The sequence below is a fragment of the Pan troglodytes genome, chromosome 15 (genome assembly GCF_028858775.2).
Source record: "Pan troglodytes isolate AG18354 chromosome 15, NHGRI_mPanTro3-v2.0_pri, whole genome shotgun sequence".
NCBI classification, from domain to species: Eukaryota; Metazoa; Chordata; class Mammalia; order Primates; family Hominidae; genus Pan; species Pan troglodytes.
The window spans coordinates 77,249,921-77,271,239 of record NC_072413.2 but is presented as its reverse complement, the minus strand read 5'-3'; the positions used below and the strand labels follow the sequence as shown (position 1 = coordinate 77,271,239).

General features: G+C 39.2%; 2 protein-coding genes across 51 annotated transcripts in view; one reads left to right on the top strand and one right to left on the bottom strand.

Annotated features, from left to right (window-relative positions):
• NRXN3 (neurexin 3) overlaps nt 1-21,319 on the bottom strand; it is a 1,722,001-nt gene that overhangs the window by 570,430 nt on the left and 1,130,252 nt on the right. The gene's annotated exons all lie outside the window — the stretch shown is intronic.
• Nucleotides 5,684-6,314, top strand: LOC744168 (mitochondrial import receptor subunit TOM6 homolog). Its single transcript, XM_054665783.2, has one exon. It carries the CDS (start codon nt 5,725-5,727, stop codon nt 5,947-5,949), a length of 225 nt encoding a protein of 74 aa, XP_054521758.1. The 5' UTR covers nt 5,684-5,724; the 3' UTR covers nt 5,950-6,314.

The following is a 21,319-nucleotide window of genomic DNA, read 5'->3' as shown; positions in this document are numbered from 1 at the left end:
TGTCTTCTTTAATTTTGTCAGTATGGCTGTAATTTTATATTATTATCCGAGACTAGAGGAATATATTTATTATCCTAGGTACAAAAGAAATTTAAAAATAAATACATAAACCAAACCTCTCTGGCCAGCCTTGCTTTTAAGCAAAATACACCCTTGGGCATTTCAGGGAATATCCTAACCAGACAGAATCCTGCCATTAGTAAGAAAATCAGTTTCATACATAAGGACACCCATTAACAGAGTTGGTCAAGAGAGAATGCAATTCATGCAAGAGTAGTGGTACTGCTAGTACTCAACTGACATGAGATCTTTACTCAAGCCATGACTATAATTCTGAGCTTACCTAAAAGCAACAGGCATGAAATTATAACGTGGATAATAATTACTCAAAAAAAATAAAAATCTGTCCAGGAAAGGCTCTATATCACCAGTGGAATGAACTAGAAGACCACATCTCACACCTTTTCACTCTGTCTTCCTAATTGGAACACAGTTTTTCCTATTCATCTCATCACTCCGAATATCTCAAATCCCCTAAAACATCAAGTCTGCTTCCGCTCAGCAGTTTTTACTGCTGTTAAATGCTAATTGTTAATTTATTTCTCTTTCTAAAAGCTCTCCAAGAGCCTGAGCTTTTCTTCATTGAATCAGCTTGTCCTGAGGATACAGCTAAACCTGCCTTTGATCAGTGTTTAAATCTTCTAGATGCTCAGGGGGGTGTAATTTAGTATTTATGAGAAAGTAATTATAAAGGATGGAGAACAGGAATATTATAGCTGCTTCTAGCTCAAGAAATGACCAATCAGAATTTTCTGTCTCCTCTTCTGTCTTTATAGAGAAGAGATCATGCTAAGGAATGTAAAATTTGAAAGTCTGGGAATACTTTTAATTTAAAAGGGAATGCGGATTCCAAGTCCGGTAGATTTTATTCTACTCATAATAAAGGATATTTCAGAAACAGACTGTAACATAGATGGAAAACAAGAAAACATATCCTCTTTTATGTTTAAGCAGTTATGGGCAACATTTTCTAGCATACATTCTTGAGTAACTGTAAGAAAGCATTACCTGAAAACCAAATAACTATATAACTTGGTCAAAAACAAAGTGAGTGCATAGAAATAAATAGAACATCAATATTCAATGATTAGGGTATGAACCACAAGGAAGGGAAAGTAATACTTAGAGAGTCTGCAGCCAATGCAAATGGGAGTAATGAGGCAAGAAATTAAGAAATAAAAATTTAATATGAGTATTATAAAATGTTCCCTGGTGAATAATCACAAGAACATGCAAAAAATAGTGATAGAAATCCGATAATGCCCAGTGATTATTCAAAACTGACCCCAAAGAATGTTCCATAGAAATAAAAGAAGCAGAGGCACCCAAGCTCATCTGTAGTTCTTATTTCCTGGACTCACGTAAAGGAACACTCCCAGTAAATCCCATATTACTCGCCAACACTTCCTGTCTGACTGAAACATGACAACAGCTGGAGAATGGCTCAAGGTTGGCAACTGTTATTGCTTCATTCTAGAATCTTGGTGATGATGCTAAAAGGGAAAGAAGTATTTTGGTGGCATTCCAACAATGGTTTTTTATAACATTCCTCACCACAGATAAAGTAATCGTCCTAGCATTGGACCTAAGAAAAAGCAAATCCGAGATCTACTCCGTGTTGTTTCTGGGTCAGGACCCAGCATCCAAACTGTCCCTTCCTTCCTTCCCTAATTGCTTCTTCACATCTCATCTGCAGAGCCTGTGTTTGCCTTTGCATGCCTCGAGGGCTTCTGTGCTGATGATCTGACATGAAAGAAGATACTTTCTTTTTGAGATATAAATTTGTATGTTTTTATTTTGTCATGCTCTTGAAAATGCTTGACCATTTAGTATACACAATGCAACTTGATTCTCTGTGGCATAAAACACTATATTTTTTTGGAAATGTTACTGTCCAAAAGCCTCCTGAAAGAAGATACTTTTAAAATTGTGGATGAATTTAGTGCTCCTCCCTTTTTTTGCCTAAATAATCTCATTTCTTGCCCAGTCTAACTTGAATTGGGGCTATGAAAAACCTACACAGAGATTTTTCTCTGAAACATGTCATTAATATTTCATGCTCTTACATTGGTTTGAAATCCTTTTGCTTACATTCCCTGAACCACCATCAGTAAAACTTTCTGTGGATTCAGCCCACTCCCAATGTAGGTATTTTCATTCATTTTTAACACGTAGACATGTATTATTATATTTATACACTAAATGTTCTATGAAACAGACTATAACAAAAATATAAAGGAATACGATTAAAATAAATACAAATAGATGTTCTAAAACTTTCATTCTATGCTGCCCTCCAACGTATGTATCCCACTTTGGAGCAACTTCTCTACATTATGACTTGTCATCATCTAGCAGAACAATACAATTCGGTTGCCGGGGCTTTTCCTTCCTGTCCTGAGTTGAATTGTGTCTCTCCCAAAAGATATGATGAAATCCCAACCCCCCAGTACCTCAGAGTGTGACCTTATTTGGAAATAGGGTCACTACAGATGTAATCAGCTAAGATAAGGTCATATTGGAGTAGGATAGACATAGTAGGATAGTAGGATAAGTCATCCAATATGACTTGCATCCATATGTGAAGAGGGGAAGACACACAGGCATTAAAGGTGAGAATGCCATGTGACAACAAGGCCGTGATCAAAGTGCTGCAGCTGCAAACCAAAGAATGCCAAAGATTGTCAGTAAATCAAAAGAGGTTAGAAAGAGGCAAAGAGGCAAGGAAGGATCCTCCCTGAGAGCCTCCAGAGAGAGCTTGGCCCCGCCAACACTTTTTTTTTTTTTTTTTTTTTTTTTTTTTGAGAAGTAGCCTCGCTCTTGTCACCCAGGCTGGAGTGCAGTGGCACGATCTCAGCTCACTGCAACCTCCACCTCCCGGGTTCAAGCAATTATCCTGTCTCAGCCTCCTGAGTAGCTGGGATTACAGGCACCCGCCACCACGCCCGGCTAATTTTTTGTACTTTTAGTAAAGACAGGGTTTCACCATGTCAGCCAGGCTGGTCTCGAACTCCTGACCTCAAGTGATCTGCCTGCCTCAGCCTCCCAAAGTGCTGGGATTACAGGTGTGAGCCACCGTGTCCAGCCCCACCAACACTTTTATTTCAGACTTTTCACCTCCAGAGCCATGATATGATAACTTTGTACTGTTGTAAGCCTCTCAGTTTGTAATTCTTTGTTATGGCATTCCTAGGAAATGAATACACTTCCTAATATAGGAAAACTTCTAAATTCCCTCTAAACAATGGACTACTACACCCCCAGAATTCAATAGAGAGAGAGAGAGAGAGAGAGAGAGGGACAGGACAGATTACATGATGATAAAGTCCAGTGTAATCGAACAAGAGTTATCTGAGGAGTGGAGTCTGCATGGTAAAATTATCAATATGCAGGGCAAGCTGTCAACTGGCACACACCCAGATAACTGCATCAATTATTAAAATGTTAAAATACTTGCATAAATAGATGATGAATGTCACTGCTTCAAACATACCCTTACCACCGATCATCCGGTCCCTTTCCCCTCTTTCCACAATTCAACAACTAACAGGTCAATGCCAGTCTCAGCAGGGGACCTGAGTCATTTTCATTGGTCCCATTTCCTACTGGTTGTTGAATATTTTTAATATCATCTCAGACAAGATACCTCACAGAGATTGGGTTTCTTGTTGGCTAAACAATCTCCACAGCTGAGACCTATAAGAGAAGTAATGAAATCCCTGTTCTAAGTACATTCTTTTTTCTCAGTATCTGCACCAAATGTTCATTTTGAGTCAACAACGAGATACATTTACAAGGTGTTGGAAACAAGCAAATATTTGCACGGTACTCTTACAATGTAGATTAATGTAATGTTTTTTCCAGCATTCTCAATCATGTTCCTGTCTTGAGAACACTCAGTCTGTGTGTGTGTGAAGAAACAAGAATCATACCTTCCTCGCGATTCGGGAGTCCCAGCACCGAAGTAAGGTTAAGTAAGGCTAGAGATTTACACCTTACAAAGCAATGGATTCAGCCTGATTAATTTTGATGCCTAGTGATTTCGGAGTGCTATCTACATGTGACATCATCTGGAAATGTATTTCTTATTTAACCATCTCCCCAAAGGGCCATATCTCGCTCTGCTTTCTTTCCAGTAGCAAATAATTGTCCATATTAAGAAATAAAGCTTTGTGTAGCATTGAATTATATTAAATAGATTGTTTTCTAAAGCATAACTTCTTTCTATTGTAGCTTGTTCTGGCTAGGCTAACACAAGAAACAGAGCAACCAAGAATATACTCAGGCTTGCTTTCTTATATCCCTTTTTTATATTAAAGGAAAAGAAGATGAGGAAAATAATTAACCTGGTTAGCAAAAACTACATAACTTTTGCCTGGCTTGAATAAAGAATCTGATGTTATTTATTGTAATATTTTTCTGCACTTTGGTACTTGTTTTGTCTGGTGATCAGATATCTTTGTGTGGAGTCAATTTCATTTTGATATTTTATTTCTCACTTTTCTCCTGGTGAGCTTTGGAAGGGGTGGTGGTTTCCCTTTCTTTGCCACCAAACCACGTTTCTGTAAAGGCTGTTTAAACTTTTTTAATAGTTTCTCTACAGAGACCCCTTTTCTTTTTTCGAATAGGATGGAGCATTGGTCCTGCATTTATTTAGAACAATATATAGTACAAATCAAATACTATCAGCCCAGGAAAGAATTATTCGCAAACACCTGTCAAAGTTTACTTGAGGAAAAGACTAATAACTAAGTTATTAGTCTTTGAGATTGCTGTGAAGACTTGTAAGCTTTCACTATTTTTACCAGGTATGTTTTAAGTCTTAATGGATTGAATAATGCCATTACAATAATAATGGCTATTCTCCATCACAGCTCAGCCACGGGAATCAACAGCACATTACAGGATAAAAGAAGTACAATGAGGGAAATTAGATACATTATCACCTGGGAATTCCGTCATAACTCACGGGCTGCCAAGTTTCCAAGGGAAATCAGGCTGTAGTGGCAGCCACAGATTTGGACAGACCATAGCATATAATAAGCAGGCGTCCTGGCAAAAGCTTAGAATGCTTCCCTGTGCTGATGAGGAACAAGCACTGGCTGTTGTACACATTCAGTGCATATTCTTAATAATTTGCTCTCAACTGCGTTCTTAGGGATATTAGTTTCTATCATGCAAGACAAGAGAGACACTTTTGATTTTGTTCTTCATCTAGCTTCCATCTGGTTCTCAGACCATTCCACAAGGCATCAAATCTTTCTGGAATATCTACAGGGCAGCCAGGAAAAGGGTTAAGAAAGATGCACAGACCCTTCCCTCAAAGTAATTAAAGACTCCTTTTTTTGGCACTCATACATGATCAAAGAGTAGTTTATAAAAATATATCTGACTTTAGCCACAGCTTCTTCAGGAGAATACCATATGCAAGTTAAAAAGTTTCTAGAAAATTCATAAGCTTGGAGAACCAGTCTAACTCTCTAAGACCTTCAGGTATAGCATCCTAAGTCCTTCAAGTGTAACGGGCAATCAGAAAGGCAGGCAGTTAACTCTAAAAGTTGGCTGCACAATAGCTTTGAGAACTTGAGGCAAAGACAGGTTAAGAATGGAGAAATGGGACGCCGATACGGTTCCTCCACTGAGGCCCATGCGAAGCTTTCCACTATGGCTTCCAGCACTGTCCCGGTGAGCGCTGCTGGCTCGGCTAATGAAACTCCGGAAATACCGGACAACGTGGGAGATTGGCTTCGGGGCGTCTACCGCTTTGCCACTGATAGGAATGACTTCCGGAGGAACTTGATACTAAATTTGGGACTCTTTGCTGCGGGAGTTTGGCTGGCCAGGAACTTGAGTGACATTGACCTCATGGCACCTCAGCCAGGGGTGTAGCCAAGTAGATAAATGGAATCCTGTGCTGAACCCGAATCTTCCAAAAAACAGCCTACAATCTGTGACCACCACAAGATGTGCCCTGATGGCAGCTGAAGTTTGATTCAGATGGGCACTTTTCTTCCCCTTCCCTGCCTAGTTTTTGTTCCTTGAGTCCACGCAGAATTCCATTCTCTGGTCAGCAGACAGGCTTAAGCTAAAGTATTGCCTCTATTCTGTAAAGTTCTGTACATAGTTCCCAAGCTTCTGCAGGGGGTGATCTTTGCTCTTGTCCTGAGAAATAACAGTGCTGTTTTAACAAACATTTGAAATAAATACCGCACACAAAGGCAAAAAAAAAAAAAAAAAAAAAAAAAAAAAAAGAATGGAGAAATGACATCTAAGTAATAGGTAAGACAGTGTAAAAGGAAATTCTCAAGACATACAAAGGACAAAGATGGTATTATGAGCCAAATTACTTCATTTCGACATTCATATGTTGAAGTCCTATAAAGTCCTAAAACCCCTCAGAATGTGACTGTATTAGAAAACAGGGCCTTTGAAGAGGTGAGTAAGTGAAAATGAGCTCAGATGCATGAGCCTCAATCATGACTAGCATACTTATATGAAGAGGTGATTAGGACACAGAGACAGAAGAAAGTCCATGTGAAGACAGAGAGACAAGATCACCATTTAAAAACCAAAGACAGAGGCCTCAGAGAAAACAATGCTCCATGACACCTTGATCTCGGACTTTTAGTTTCCACAACTGTAATAAATTTCTGTTGTTTAAGCCACTGCTACTTTCATATGGCAACCCTAGCAAACTAATACAAATGGCTTGACCAAAAGAAGACTGCCAGGGGAAAAGAGAGAGAGAAAAAAAAAATAAAGAAAGAGAGAGAGAAAGAGAGAAAGAGAGGTGAAATGAAACCTCATGTGAAGACTGCACTAACCTATGGTAAAATAAAATTAGGATCAGACATTGCTGCAGAACGAAAGCCTCCTACCAATAATGAGTAGTAACTTGCCAGGCATGTGAGTGAAACTTGGAAGCACATCTTCCAGCCCAGTGAAGGCTTCAGGTGACTGACTGCAGCCTGGGCCAATATCTTGACTACAATTTCATAAGAGACCCTGAGCCCAGCTAAGCTGCTCCTGAATTTTTGACCCACAAAGCCTGAATGAGATAATAGGTGTTTATTGCTTTAATCTGCTAAGTTTTGGGGTAAGTTTTCATGAAACAATAGATTACCAATACAACTCATAAAATCAGAATGAACTCATGGATTTTGAAGACCAATAACAAGGGGTAAACCTAAAATATAATAAAGTAACTAAAGGTATTATGAAGGTGGTAGAATATGGTGGTTAAAACCTTAAGCTCTGAAGTCAGACTTAATTTGATTCCAATTCCAGCTCTGTCAATTTATTGATATGAGACCTGGAGTAACTTATTTAATGTTTTTGAGGCTCATTTCCGTATGAGGAAATTAGGATAGTAGTAATAAAACCCATGAATAAGGAGGAAGAAATAAGATCATTCTTAGGGTTTGGTGCATTGCTAACCTTTGATAAATTGTGGCTGTCCTAATTAGGGAGGTGAAAGAACTCTAAAAACTAAATCAAAGTTGTTTACCAAAATCAGCTATTTCCTGGAAGTAGAAGGAGTGGCCCCCACCATCCCTTCTCGAATGACCCTTCTTAAGGAGACAGCTCTTAATAAGGGTCAGTGAAAAAAGGTTCACCCTATCTGGAGACTAAAAAGGCTGTCAAGTTTAATGAAGTCAATAATGGGGAAAACTGGAATCTGTTCATCAACCACAATCGCCCATGTGGTGAGGCCTGGCTCTTCCCAAAGACCTAGTCCCAAAGTGTTAATGGAAGGTGTTGAAAAGAGTCAAACAAGATGCTATCTTGCAGACCTGATGAGATGGCAATTTGCCGACAACTGGGGCTTATCTCAAATGATGAACTAGGTGTCAGGGCTGAGTGGAAAAGTAGAAAGCTAGCATCTTGGAGACCTCAGAAAGCAGGCAGCAGGGGCTGTGAACAGCACCTCTCAAGCTCTGTGCAGAGGAAATGAGGATAAGATCATGGCGTTAATGAGTAGTCATTAAAAACAGTCAAGCAAACAAATAGCCTTGTATTAAAATAACTATATATATGCCTGAATTTCTGCCAAAGCAGTTAGCATTACCTTTAAAGACTTTTTATAGGTGAGTATATTACAAAGAGAAAAACCATATTTAAATGGCATTTCCCTTAATTTAAAAACACAGAGTGCTGGATGTGGAACAAGGTGCACGATGTTGAGGGGAAGGGACATGAAAGTGGCATTATAATGAAGCATAAAAAGGAAGAGTTGTCTAAATGAGGAGACTTCAACAAGGATGTGTGCGTTGTCTTCAGGGGGAATGAATATACAGTATAGTGTGGCTGTGATGTCTTGTTTTTTATCCCCCACCTATGGGCCAAATCAAATAAAATCAATGTATATTTATCACTCTGGAAAGGATTTAAGCTGACAGAGCATCCCAGCTCACAGAGAAGCTCTGCAGCACTGCAAATGTCCCCAGAGAGAAAGAGAAGAACTTACGGTCAACACATGCTCATTTCAATGATGGAATCACATCACACATTTTCATCCAGCCTGGTGGCTATTTCACACTGGAACACAACTGTCTTTTCAGGTTAAAACAAATATATTGTTCTTGAAGTTTCCATAGATTTAGAGTAATATCCCAGTCCCATTGACACCAGGATTTCAAGAACATTCCACTCTGACCCCACTTTATTTGTTAGGATTGTATCTTATCTGAACTGGGAACCACCTTAGGGATCTTTCAATGTAAGTTTGCCTCACTGGACAGGTGAGGAAACTGAGGGCAGGTGAGGTGAAGTCACTGGGATGGAATTATAAGGTTAGTTCATTACTTCTTCTATGGTAGCTAGTGGAATCTTTGAAACAGTCACAAAAATATGTGGAAGGTATTAGGTGAAACTGGTAAGTTAAAAATGGCAGAAGGAAGAGTTTTGAGGCCAGAGGAAAAAAACTAATCCCCGAGGTTCTAGCCCTCATTCTGTCCTGAGTGTATTACTTTGGCAAAGTCATTTACTTTCTATGAACCTCAGTTCCCTATCTTGAAAATGTGTTTCTGGCTGAGATGACCTCTATGATTCCTTCCATCTGTAAAATGTCAGGGTACAAATGCTGCTTACTTCATTTAGCTCTGTGTTAGTCAATAAGTTCCCAAAGATACATTGGCTGTGGAATCTCTAGGTGTTAGAAGAATGTTCTGAGAACCAAGTAGCTAGGATTCTGAAAACGTATGAAGTCCATAGTGAGAAAATTAAGGTTTGCACAGGACTTTGTATGTTAATTTCACCAGCAATTATGATAATAATAATGACTGGCATTTATCTGAGTATTTACGAATGCTAGGCATTAAGCTAATATACACATATTAGCTCATAAATAACCACTACACATACCATATTAGCTCTTAAATCATCACATACTACATAAATGGGTAGTTTAAAAAATACCCATTTTACAGATGAAGAACATGACAAAGAGACTAGAAAAAGAAACTTGCCCAAGGTTACATAGCTAACAAGTAGCAGAGCCAGAAGTCAATCATAGACAGTGGTCTAGAGATGCCAACAGCACTGCTGTGCTTCTGGCAGGCTGCAAGACTCAGAATCTTCAGGATGTTCCTAGGGGTATGTCTTTGGAGAGTTACAGATGCTTTAGGGACAGAGTCTCATATACATGTTTACCTTTAGCACAAAGCAAAGACCTGTGTTAAATAAATGTTATTGAAGGCATGGTGTTAAGAGGTGTTAAACTAAATTAAAATGGAGACCTTGAAGAATGCTTCAATGGTGCAAGAATTCCTGAGCAGACAGAGCCAGTTAGGCCTCATAAGTGGCCTTAGGCTTGCTTGAATTGCAAACATCAGCAGAACTTAACTTGAGCTATTTCTTGTAAATGCCTATAATAATGACAAACAGAACTTAAGCTCAACCAATCACACTTATAATTACATAACTAGGAATTTCCCAGCAAAGACAGCTTTATAACTGTAATCAATCAAATATTTTATTTGTATTAGGTCTGCATTCTCTTTATAATAGCTTAGTTCTCATACTTCTTCATCGGAATCCCCATACCACTTCTGGTTTGGAGCTGCCCAATTCATGAATCTCTGTTTGCTCAAATGAACTCTAAAATTGTACCATGCTTCCATTACCTTTTTAACACAGGTCACTTTTTACTGTTGCTCACTAACATACAGGGATCCCAAAAGGCGATGGGTGGAAATGTAGAGATTTTCTTACACCACAACCTCTTAGACCAAGCCTCTCTTTTCTGGACAGCTTTAAATGCAAAATGCCTACAGAGTGAGGGAACTGATTAGCAGCCATGTATTTGGGAACTCCGACACCCTGCTGCTGAATGAACTGTCCCCTAATGGGGCCAGGAGACACACACCTACTCTCTAGGCATTTTCATCCCACACCACCAATCTCTATGACTAAATGCAGTATATCCCATTCTCTTTTCATTGTACCACACTGCTCAGCTAGCACGTTTCCCTTGCTTGTGTAGTTCTTGAGTAGGAATTTAAAAGGGTTATGTGAGATGATAATTGTAAAAAGACTTTGTAAACCTTAACGTATGAAGCAAATGTTAAAAGGTGCCATTGTTGTTGCTGCTGATGCCACTACTGCTATTATTACCACCACCATTACTATTCTCTTACTATGTTATTACTACTGGAGAGTAAATCGCAAAGTGTAGAGATTTCCCCAGGGCAGCTATACCTTTAAAGGCCTAAGGCAGAGATTGGGAAGCCAAATCCAGCCCTCTTTGCCTTTTGTAAATAATATTACACTGGATACAGTGCTGCCCACTTCTTTTCTTATTGTCTGTGGTTGCTTCTCAGTTATAAATGCATAATTGACTAGTGGCAATGGAGATCTTTCTGGTGTGAAAAGCCAAAAATATTTATTATCTGGCCCTTTACCCCCTCCCCCACCCCCAACAAAAAAAATTTGCCAACTTCTGACCTCAGTTGATCACAGGTAGGTGGCTTTCACTTCAGTCTTTGACATGATGCCTAAAAAATAGTAAATTATTTCACAAGGGATGTGCAGTGTTGCGGAGAAGAAATGTCAAGAAGCAAAGAAGGCATTCCCCATTCCCATTAACTCCAATGCTCTAGTCATGCCCTTTGACCTATCCAGACCTCACTTCCTGCACAAGGCAGAAAGAGTGGCCAGATAAGATGTTAGATTAGAATCACAAGATGGCCTAGTAAGTCCTTTCTGATTCAAAAAGTCTGCATTGCTTCATGATTTTTAGTTTCTTGCTGATAACACTATTAGATCAAGTAGCTGGTATTTTGACCTGTCAGTAACTAAGAAGACTTTCCAAAGAAGATCTAGACAAGAGCTGATTGAAAAATTCCTAAATGCATCTTTATACTGCTTGTAAAGGGCATTCCCTAAAGCACCAAGCCTGGAAGAGGCAGGGTAGTGCAGTAGGAGGGCACGAGCTTTGGGGGTTTGCATTCCTACATTGCAACATATAAGCTGTGTGTTGTTGGGTAAGTTACTTAACCTCCCTGAGCTATAGTTCCCTGTTGATACGGTTTGGATGTTTGTCCCCTCCAAATTTCATGTTGAAATGTGATCCCCAACATTGGAGGTGGGGCTTGGAGGGAAGTGTTTGGATCCCGAGGGCAGATCCCTCATGAATGGCTTGGTGGTCTGTGTGGTCTGTTTTCACACTGCTATAAAGAACTACCTGAGACTGGGTAATTTATAAAGAAATGAGGTATAATTGACTCACAGTTCCATATGGCTGGGGAAGCCTCAGGAAACTTACAATCATGGCAGAAGGTGAGGGAAAACCAAGGCATATCTTACATGGCAGCAGGAGAGTAAGAGAGAGGGGAAGGGTCACACTTTTAAACAATCAAACCTCCTGAGAACTCACCATCATGAGAACAGGATGGGGGAAACTGCCCTCATGATCCAATCACCTCCCACTAGGTCCCTCCCTCGGCACATGGGGATTGCAATTCAAGATGAGATTTGGGTGGGGACACAGAGTCAAACCATATCATGCCCTCCTTGAAATATTGAGTTCTCACTCTGTAGTTACCATGAGATCTGATTGTTAAAAAGAGCCTGACAACTCCTCCCTTATCTCTCTTGCTTTCTCTCTTGCCATGTGACGTACCTGCCCTTTCTTTACCTTCCACCATGAGTAAAAGCTTCCTGGGGCCTCACCAGAAGCCAAACAGATGCTGATGCCATGCTTGTACAGTCTGCAAAACCATGAGCCCAATAAACCTCTTTTTCTAATAAATTACCCAGCTTCCGGTATTCCTTTATAGCAACACAAATGAACTAACACACCTGGGCATAGTGATATCTATCTTGTAATAATTCTTGTATGTATTACAAACACTGTAATATATGTAAAGCACCTGGCATATGACAAGGGCTTAATAAACGGTAACTGCTACCATTATTATTACAACCCACAGGATGTGAGGTGTTAGACTGAAACAAAAAGGAGCCTCAAGAATAGAGAGAAACACCCATGCAGGCTGACATTTGAAAAGTTTGATTGTCAGAAGAAAAGGAGTGTTTTCTTCCCTCCCTTCAGCAAATATTTCTGGAAGAAAAGAGCTCATAGCCACAAACCTGGGAGACTGAATATTATTCACCTACTTATTTCAATATTCCCCTAATCAGGACTGGATTCCCTCTTCTCCTTCCCTCTTCAGAATACATCTCAGTTTCCCTATTTCAACTTCAAGTCCACAAATGCATCCCTTAAACATACACATATATTAATAGCTAATTCCAAAACTTCAAATGAGGAGCCACGTAGTTGTCATTATATGCACATGCACACACACACACACACACCCCACAAATACATACACACACACACTTGGATATTAATCTCATATTATTTTCTGCAAGCCCAAATGATTTGTTTGAACCCTGCCTTAGAGAATCAGGCACTGTCACCTCCAAGGGATGATGTGCAAGGGTTTGATTTGCAGCTAATAGAAAAATCTATTTCTTTCAGTTTCACTTCTGTCACACAAGGACCATTGTGTTCCCTACAGTAGATTCCTTCTCCTTTTGCAATAACTACCGAGATGACAGGTCTCAGGCAATAATACGAGCAGCCCAGGTTGAGTGGCACCTATTAGTTTTATGACCACTGGTTCAGAATGGCCTTGAAGTGTCCACAACCCATCTTAATGAAGATGAGTAAGACAGCTGCCGATGAAATCAAATTTCTCCTCTTCCTTCCTTTCCATCTTAAAGTCCATCAAACTTTCATCTTCAGCAACAAAAAAGCTGCCAGGGCAAACACTCAGCCACAGTCAATCACAGCAGATAGTCCACATGATTGTCTTTTGGAAAGTGAGCTGGGAACCTGGGCTTTGTTGCAATGACAACACCAACTTACAGAGAGGAAAGGAATGAGCAGATTTGCCATCTTTCTCTGAGTAAAACAATGCAACAAAACTATATAGCATATTAAACGTTATATAGGAGAAACAAAAATCCTCTGAAAAGTTAGAAGTATTATATATATGAAATTGGTAATTATGTCCCTGCAACTAGTAGAAGCAATGTGCTTGTGGAGCAAAGGCAAGAGGAAATTTCCTCAATAATGCAATATAGGCGTGTGGCCTCATTCTCAGCTAATCTGAAGTAATGCTCTTCTTTATAATCCCTGCTCTGGCAAAGTCTGTATTTCCCAAATCTTTATTTTCTGTGAAGGTCCAACTCAGTTATCACTTTATGGTAAATTGTTGGCAAACACAGCAAGAAACCCTCCCATCCTTGCACGCTCACCCTTTTGTAATTTGATGTTGCTGTTCCTCCCACTAAGACACGTCACCTATTTCCCTGCCCATTGAATCTAGCCTGATTCTGAAACTTGCTTTGACCAATAGAATACAGTGAAAGTGTTCTTGTATGATTTCCAAGCTCTCAAGAGTTGCTGCTCCTGTTATATACCTCTCTGGGAGGCAGCCCTGAGACCACCAAGTGAAGCAGTCAACATTAGCCAAATGAGAGGTCACACAGCACAGAGATATCACGTGAGGCTCCTCAGCCTAATAACCAGAACCAACTGGCAGATATGTGTGTGAGACCATATTAGACCATCATCATCCTCCATGTATCTGCCAGATAACTGGAGCTATATGAGGGACCTCATGTGAGATCATCTAAGCTACCCAGCTGAGTCAAGTCTAAACTGCTGACCCACAGAATCACAAGCAAATAACATGCCCATTTTAAACACAACTTTTTAGTGTTGTTTTGTAGCAATAGCTAACTAAACCATACTTCATCTATGAGGATTTCCCCAGCGTCTGGTAGAAAGCACACTGTGCAATTAGAGAAACGAGTTTAAATCTTTGTTCTATCACTTAGTAACTTTTGACCTAGAGCAGATTACTTAACATTTGAATGTCATTGAGGATGAAATGCTAAAAACCCACCTGCTGGGGGGATCATATGAGACAACACACGTAAGCACTTCAACATAGTGCTTGGCACGTAGGGGTCACTCATTCCTTTGATACTTGTCGCTTTCCACCTCATTATAATTACTTGGGTGACTTAAACTGTTAGATTTTCCAACGCAGGAACTTTATTGATCTTTGTGTCACTTGCAATATACTGCACAATGTCTTATATATGGCTGACATTCAATGCATACATGCTGAATGGATGCTCAAATGTCCTGCAATATATAGCTTGGCTTCATGCCATCATATTTCTTGGGATTTCTGGAGGTGGTATACAAATAGGATTGCGGGAAAATAGATCCTGTAACCCTGGTTAAGTCCCTATACTTCTTGAATCCTCCATCTAGGTACCTTTTGAAAGGAGAAAATTGTCTGTCACACCCAAGATTCCTTGCAGCCCTAAAACTTATAATCATGATACAGGTTAGCATTTACTGAACACTCATTAATATGCCTGATTCTTTACTAAGTTTTTTGGGTATGTAAAAATGTTTAATCACAACAACTGTGCCATATAGGTTTTATAATGGCCATTTTCATAACAGGAAGCTTAAATCTGGGGGCAGGGGTCCGCAGACTAGGTGGTCTTGTTTTTGTAAATAAAGTTTCACTGTGATATACTCACACTCATTTGTTTGCATATTGTCTGTGGTTGCATTGACATTACAGTGGTAGTGTTGAGTAGTTGTTGAGGCAGAGACTATATTGCTTACAAAGCTGAAAATGTTTACTCTCTTCCTTTACAGGAAAAGTTTGCTAACCTCTGGGTGACCTACTGAGAGAGTGATCAGTGACACTCAGATACGTGGAGTTAAAAGCTCACATTTTGTCCTCTACATGGCTGTAATTCTTTTATCATGATCACTATTTACAAGAGAAAAAAAGGGTCAAGGCTGAGAAGTTGATGCTTAAATCTTATAGGATGGTGCTGTATCTTTTCAAAATGTAAAACTGGTTTTGTAAATCCCTGGCTTAGAAAGATAAAACAAAAGCAAATAAATAAATAAATAAGCCTCTTTCTTCACTGTTTCCAGTGCCCTCTAAATCAAGATAAAAATGTTTAATGTGGCCTAGCAGTTCCTGTGTGATCTGGCATCATTAGAATAACACGTTTAGCCTCATCACTCAAAGGTCCTTCTGCCTTCTTGATTCCAGCGCCCTGGCCTTCTCCCAGCCACTCATATTCACTACTACAGACTTGCCTTTGCTCATCCTATTTAAGCAGTATCCTCACTTCTTCCTTTGATGGTCACCTACTCAGAACTAAGAACTCTTCTTTAGTGTAGCACCTCCTCAAGGAAATCCCCCTGCCATTTCTTTGAGAAATTCAAATTCCCAGAACATAGGTTCTCACAACCTTCTAGAACTCTCCCCTGTTCTAGAATATTTTTTAAACTCATTTTATTTATTCATCCAACATTAGATGATTACCTGTTACAACCCCAGTGATTACGCTAGAAGAAAAAAACAGATGTAGTCTCTGATGAGATTACGTTGCTTCTTATTGTCTCACTTGCTTAATCATTTACTCAGCACACCTTATCTTTCAAATAGCAGCTCACAGGCAAGTATCTGGTGAGAAAAAATGTTAAGACCTCCGAAAGAGCAGCTGAAGAAATGTCAACTGCAGAACCGTGGTCTCCCTATTCGTGTATCTGGTTAAGAATGCTCAATCACCTGGCCTTCTGTAGCTAGAAGCCATGGAGCCACACTTGGCACTAATTGAAAAATAAGCAGTGAAAAGATTTGCTTTCAACACAAATTTGAATGACTGGAATTATATCTTTATTATCTGAAGTGGGTGCTTCTGACTTGTCTACCTATTCTGGCCTCAGGAAGAAATACCACCGAAATTAGCCTCTGGCTGGTCATGTCATTATAAGCCAGTTATAGCCAATTTTTAGAAAATCTGATGGATATAAAATCAATCTGCTCATACAAATAAATTTCAGATTTGTTATGCGTAATACAAAATTACCCAGTGCTTCAGAAATAAAGGATTCAGGACTGAGAAATGAGGAACTTAAATAAAAGAAACCTGTTAAAAAATAGACAGAAATGAAGACAAACATCTCTGAACTGATGAACTACATTGACTGGGAAATGTAATTGAATTTATAAAGAAAAGTGATAATTAAATGGCCGTCTTTTTAGAAACAATACTCTCCTACAAAGGGGCATAATGGGGAACACAAAACAGCACTTTAAAAGTTGTGAAGCACTATATAAATGAGAGGCATTATATTTATTTTTCTCTCCGTTACTGGTTTTAATCCTGATCACTAGTAATTTGAAATGGCCCTTTGGCCTCTTCCTCGCAGTGCTGGTTTGCTACCCAATAACACCTGTGCAAATTCTGAGCCCCACTTGGAAATGTTCCTTCTATACATCTCCATCTATCTAGCCTCAATGCCACCACCCTGTCCTTAACTTTCCCTTTGATGATTTTCAAAGTTTGCTAATGAGTCCTTCCAAATTCAGTCTCTTGTCATTCCAATTCAGCCTACATGCGCTGCCAGAATATTTTTTAAACTCATTTTATTTATCCATCCAACATTAGATGATTACCTGTTTGTTACAACCCCAGTGATTATGCTAGAAGAAAAAAACAGATATAGTCTCTGATGAGATAAAATATAGGTTGCCAGATAAAATATAGGATGCCCAGTTAAATTTGAATTTCAAATAAACAACAAAATTTTTAAATTATAAGTATATTCCAAATATTGCATGGGACATACCTGTACTTTTAAAAAGTCAGTTATTTATCTGAATACAAATTTAATTGGCTGTCTTGCATTTTTATTTTCTAACAACCCTGTCTAACCCCAGTGGAATCTACTTAGGAAATGGATATTAATCAAATAATCTCACAACCAAATGTATAAAAAGGAATTGTGAAATGAGCAACAGGAGAGAGTTCTAGAAGGTTATGAGAACCTATTTCTGGGAATTTGAATTTCTCAAAGAAATGGCAGGGGGATTTCCTTGAGGAGGTGCCACACTAAAGAAGAGTTCTTAGTTCTGAGTAGGTGACCATCAGAGGAAGAAGTGAGGATGCTGCTTAAATAGGATGAGCAAAGGCAAGTCTGTAGTGGTGAATATGAATGGCTGGGAGAAGGCCAGGGCGCTGGAATCAAGAAGGCAGAAGGACCTTTGAGTGATGAGGCTAAACGTGCTATGCTAGTGATGCCAGATCATGCAGGAACTGCTAGGCCACATTAAACATTTTTATCTTGATTTAGAGGGCACTGGAAACAGTGAAGAAAGAGGCTTATTTATTTATTTATTTGCTTTTGTTTTGCCTTTTTAAGCCAGGGATTTACAAAACCAGTTTTACATTTTGAAAAGATACAGCACCGTCCTATAAGATTTAAGCATCAACTTCTCAGCCTTGACCCTTTTTTTCTCTTGTAAATAGTGATCATGATAAAAGAATTACAGGGCAATTGAAAGGGACAAGTCATATAGTATTTACATTACTGATCTGCAAACTGTAAATGCCAAAGATGTCCATTATAATTATAGTTATTACTCAACGCCCTCCATCAAAGAGCCCCAAACTCCTTCACCAGCCCTTCTCACAACAGAGCTCTACAAGCCTATAACTCAGCAAATGGAGTCACTGATTCTGGAACATCTGTTTTGTTTTTTTTTTTTCCCAAGTATATTTCAGCCCATCTCCTGCATGCCTGTGGAAATAATTCTTCAAAACATGATATAAAGTTTATTTCTGCTATGAAGCACTTTTTAATGACCTAATTGGTTGTGACATCTTCCCCTCTAAATCCCCATGGTAGTTTCTACTTATCTCATGATGTTTGTCACACTACAACGTGCATTAAAATACTGTATGTTCTTACCTTTTCAACCCACTCACTCTATTTTTTCATTAATGAGTGCCATTAAGCACCTTTTATAAAAGAAGAACTATGTCAGCCAATCAAAATATAGAAATGAATGACATTCCTTGCCCTTAAGAAAGGCAGAGCCTAATGAGGAAAACAATCACCATCAATAAATAACAGCAATGCAATGTTACATGTTTAACAAAATGAGAGTGAGCTCTTCCACCAAGGCGTGAACCTCTTGTAGGCAAGGCCCAAATCTGATGTATGTTTAAGGGTCTGACACCCAGGACAGTGCCTGGAAAACAGTAGAAGACTGAATATATGTTTAATAATTTTTGTTATTCAATGAGAAAACTGCTATAGAGAAAAAAGTAAACACAGAAGGCTGGGAAATTCACTGTGCAGTGGGAGATAGGGAAAACTTTGCAGACCAGATATTATGGAGTGAGCTGCAATATGAAAAATTAGTAGCAGTCTACCAAATAGGAGAGATTCTCAATCAAGGGGAAAGTACAAACTAAAACTGATGTTTTTAAAGGGCTTACTGAGTATTGAGGTTAAAATGCTAGGTGGGAGCCCATATTTGTGAAGCATCTATGCCATTTATTCGTCCATCCCTTTACTCAGCAAGGTTTATGAAAACTCAGTCTTTGCTAGTCACTGCCTTAGGTACTGGGAGTCCAACCATGAACAAGATCAGCAAGGTCTCTGCTCTCAGAACTTTCATTCTAGTGGGTTAATGGAAGCAATACACACATAAGGAACTGTAACAGAGATATTCAAGCTACAGTGAAAACAAAACAAGGTGGTATGCTGGAGAGACATTTGAAAGAGTGCTTTTTATTTTATTTTTTTAATTTTTTCATATAATCTTGATCCTTCTAAAAGAGTGCTTTTTAGACTGGGTCATTAAGGAAGGGCTCTTGAGGGGATAACATTGAAGCTGAAGCCTGACGTATAAGAAGAAGGAGTGGCCATACAGCAATCTGGATGAAAACATCCCAGAGAAAAGGAATTGATCAAATAAAGGCACTATGGTAGTAGCAAGATTGATATATTCAAGGGGGGAAAAAAAGGAAAAAGAAAAAGATGAAGGCCAAGGTAGTCAAATATGTTAGGAGGTGAAGTTGGAGATACACAGGGGCCAGATCATAAAGATAAGGGGCCAGCCTTTGTTCTGAGTACAGAGGAAATGACACGAAGAGCCCATGGAAGAGCGGCATGATTAGACTGGTGTTTCAGATGGATGGATCCAGTGGTGAGGGAAACATGGACAGGAGGGAAAAACAGAAGCTAAGGAAGGTCCGTTAAGGGAGGTTGTCACCACTGTTTAGGTGATATGGTTGAAAATGCAATAGAGATGGAAAGGATAGATCTAAGTATCATTTTAATGAATTGTAACCACACTGTAAGCCTTTGGGGACAAAGCTCATGTTTCACATTCCAGTTCAGAGCATGGACCAGTGCCTTGCATTGCTCATCATAAGTACTCAATAATAAAGTATGAATTCCAATGCATTTCTTTTGCAAACACTCCTCTCTGCTGTTTACCTATCCTTCTTATACTGAAGAACACAGAAATTCTGTACAAGATTCTAGGTCATACAGGGTGATGTAATAGAAGCTGGGTAGCAGTTTTTGCTCTGTCACTTAATACTTGGATGACTCTGATCAAGTCATTTATGCTTCTTTGGTTTTGATTACATCAGCTTAAAAAAATGGAATAAATAACAATCATACTACCTGTCCTCCTACCACACAAGGCTGTGCTGTGGATCAAATAATTACCGTGAATTTTCTCTGTAACACTGTAAAGCATTCTATAAATAACAGTAATATTAGAGGGATATACCCAAACTACATCAACCACAAAGGGAAACTGGCCAAAACTTTGAATACTGATTTCATGTGTTGTATCTAATATTAAATGAGTTGATAACATACCCTTTCCTATGTAATAATTACTTGAGTTAACATACTACGTTATTTACCAAGTCATTGATTTAAAATACAGAACACCTAATGTGTGCGAGAAAATATGCTAGGTATCTAGGGGAAATAAAGATAAAATAATCACGGAAAAACCAAGCGTCCTTCCTTTTAGTGTCATGCTCCTAAACTGCAGCACGTCCCTCAGATACTTCCTCTTTATGGACAGGTTGTACACTTTTCTTTTTATGACAAACCATCTTCAGTCAAGAGCTCCTTGGGTAGTTAATGGTGTCTTGTGATGATCCTTAAAACTCTCCTCTCATTTTACTCTTGATTAAAAAGAAAGCAAGCGCGGGATCTAAGCTCTTGACTGATTTACACTTCAATTTAATTTCTCTCTTTCTCTTTCCTCTTTCTTTTCACTGGATAAAACCTTCCATGTAATTAGGCTCAAAAGCTCTCATCAAACAGTTTGATTGAACTGCAGCATGCTGAATTTCCCCTCTAGGCTGCTGGGGCAGAGAGAAAGCAGGAGACCCCGTGAGGGGGTGACATGCCTGACACGGAGTGGGAGCTGCACTCTGGATGGTAATTACAGGAAACAGTGCGAGTGTTTGGAGTATCTTGGTTGTCATGCTGCTCTCTGCTCCTTCTGTGCTCATTTGTTACCCAAGTGGTGCTGGAGACAATCCCAGTCTCCCAGTCCACAGCAAAACAGATGACACCTGGAAAGCTTGAGTGCTAACATTGTGATGCAGTAGAAAGAGACTAAACAGCGAAGCTGAAAGCTTGCACGTTGCCCTCGCCTTGCCTCTAATTTGAAAAGTGTGATTTGGGAAAACTATTCACAAACTTCTGGTCTATTAGTTTTTTTCACATGAAAAATAACTTGATTGAAAAGGGCTTCTAAAGACCTCTTGCAGGTTTCGCATTTGATGATTCCACAAATGCAAAGCAGATTTTGAGTCCAAAGAAAGTCCTTCATCAGAACATTATTTTAGGGGCATGATCATTCCTCAGGGCCTG

Bases quoted from the DNA above. Each gene is read 5' to 3' on its own strand.
- LOC744168 (XM_054665783.2), top strand. From the start codon at position 5,725: ATGGCTTCCAGCACTGTCCCGGTGAGCGCTGCTGGCTCGGCTAATGAA.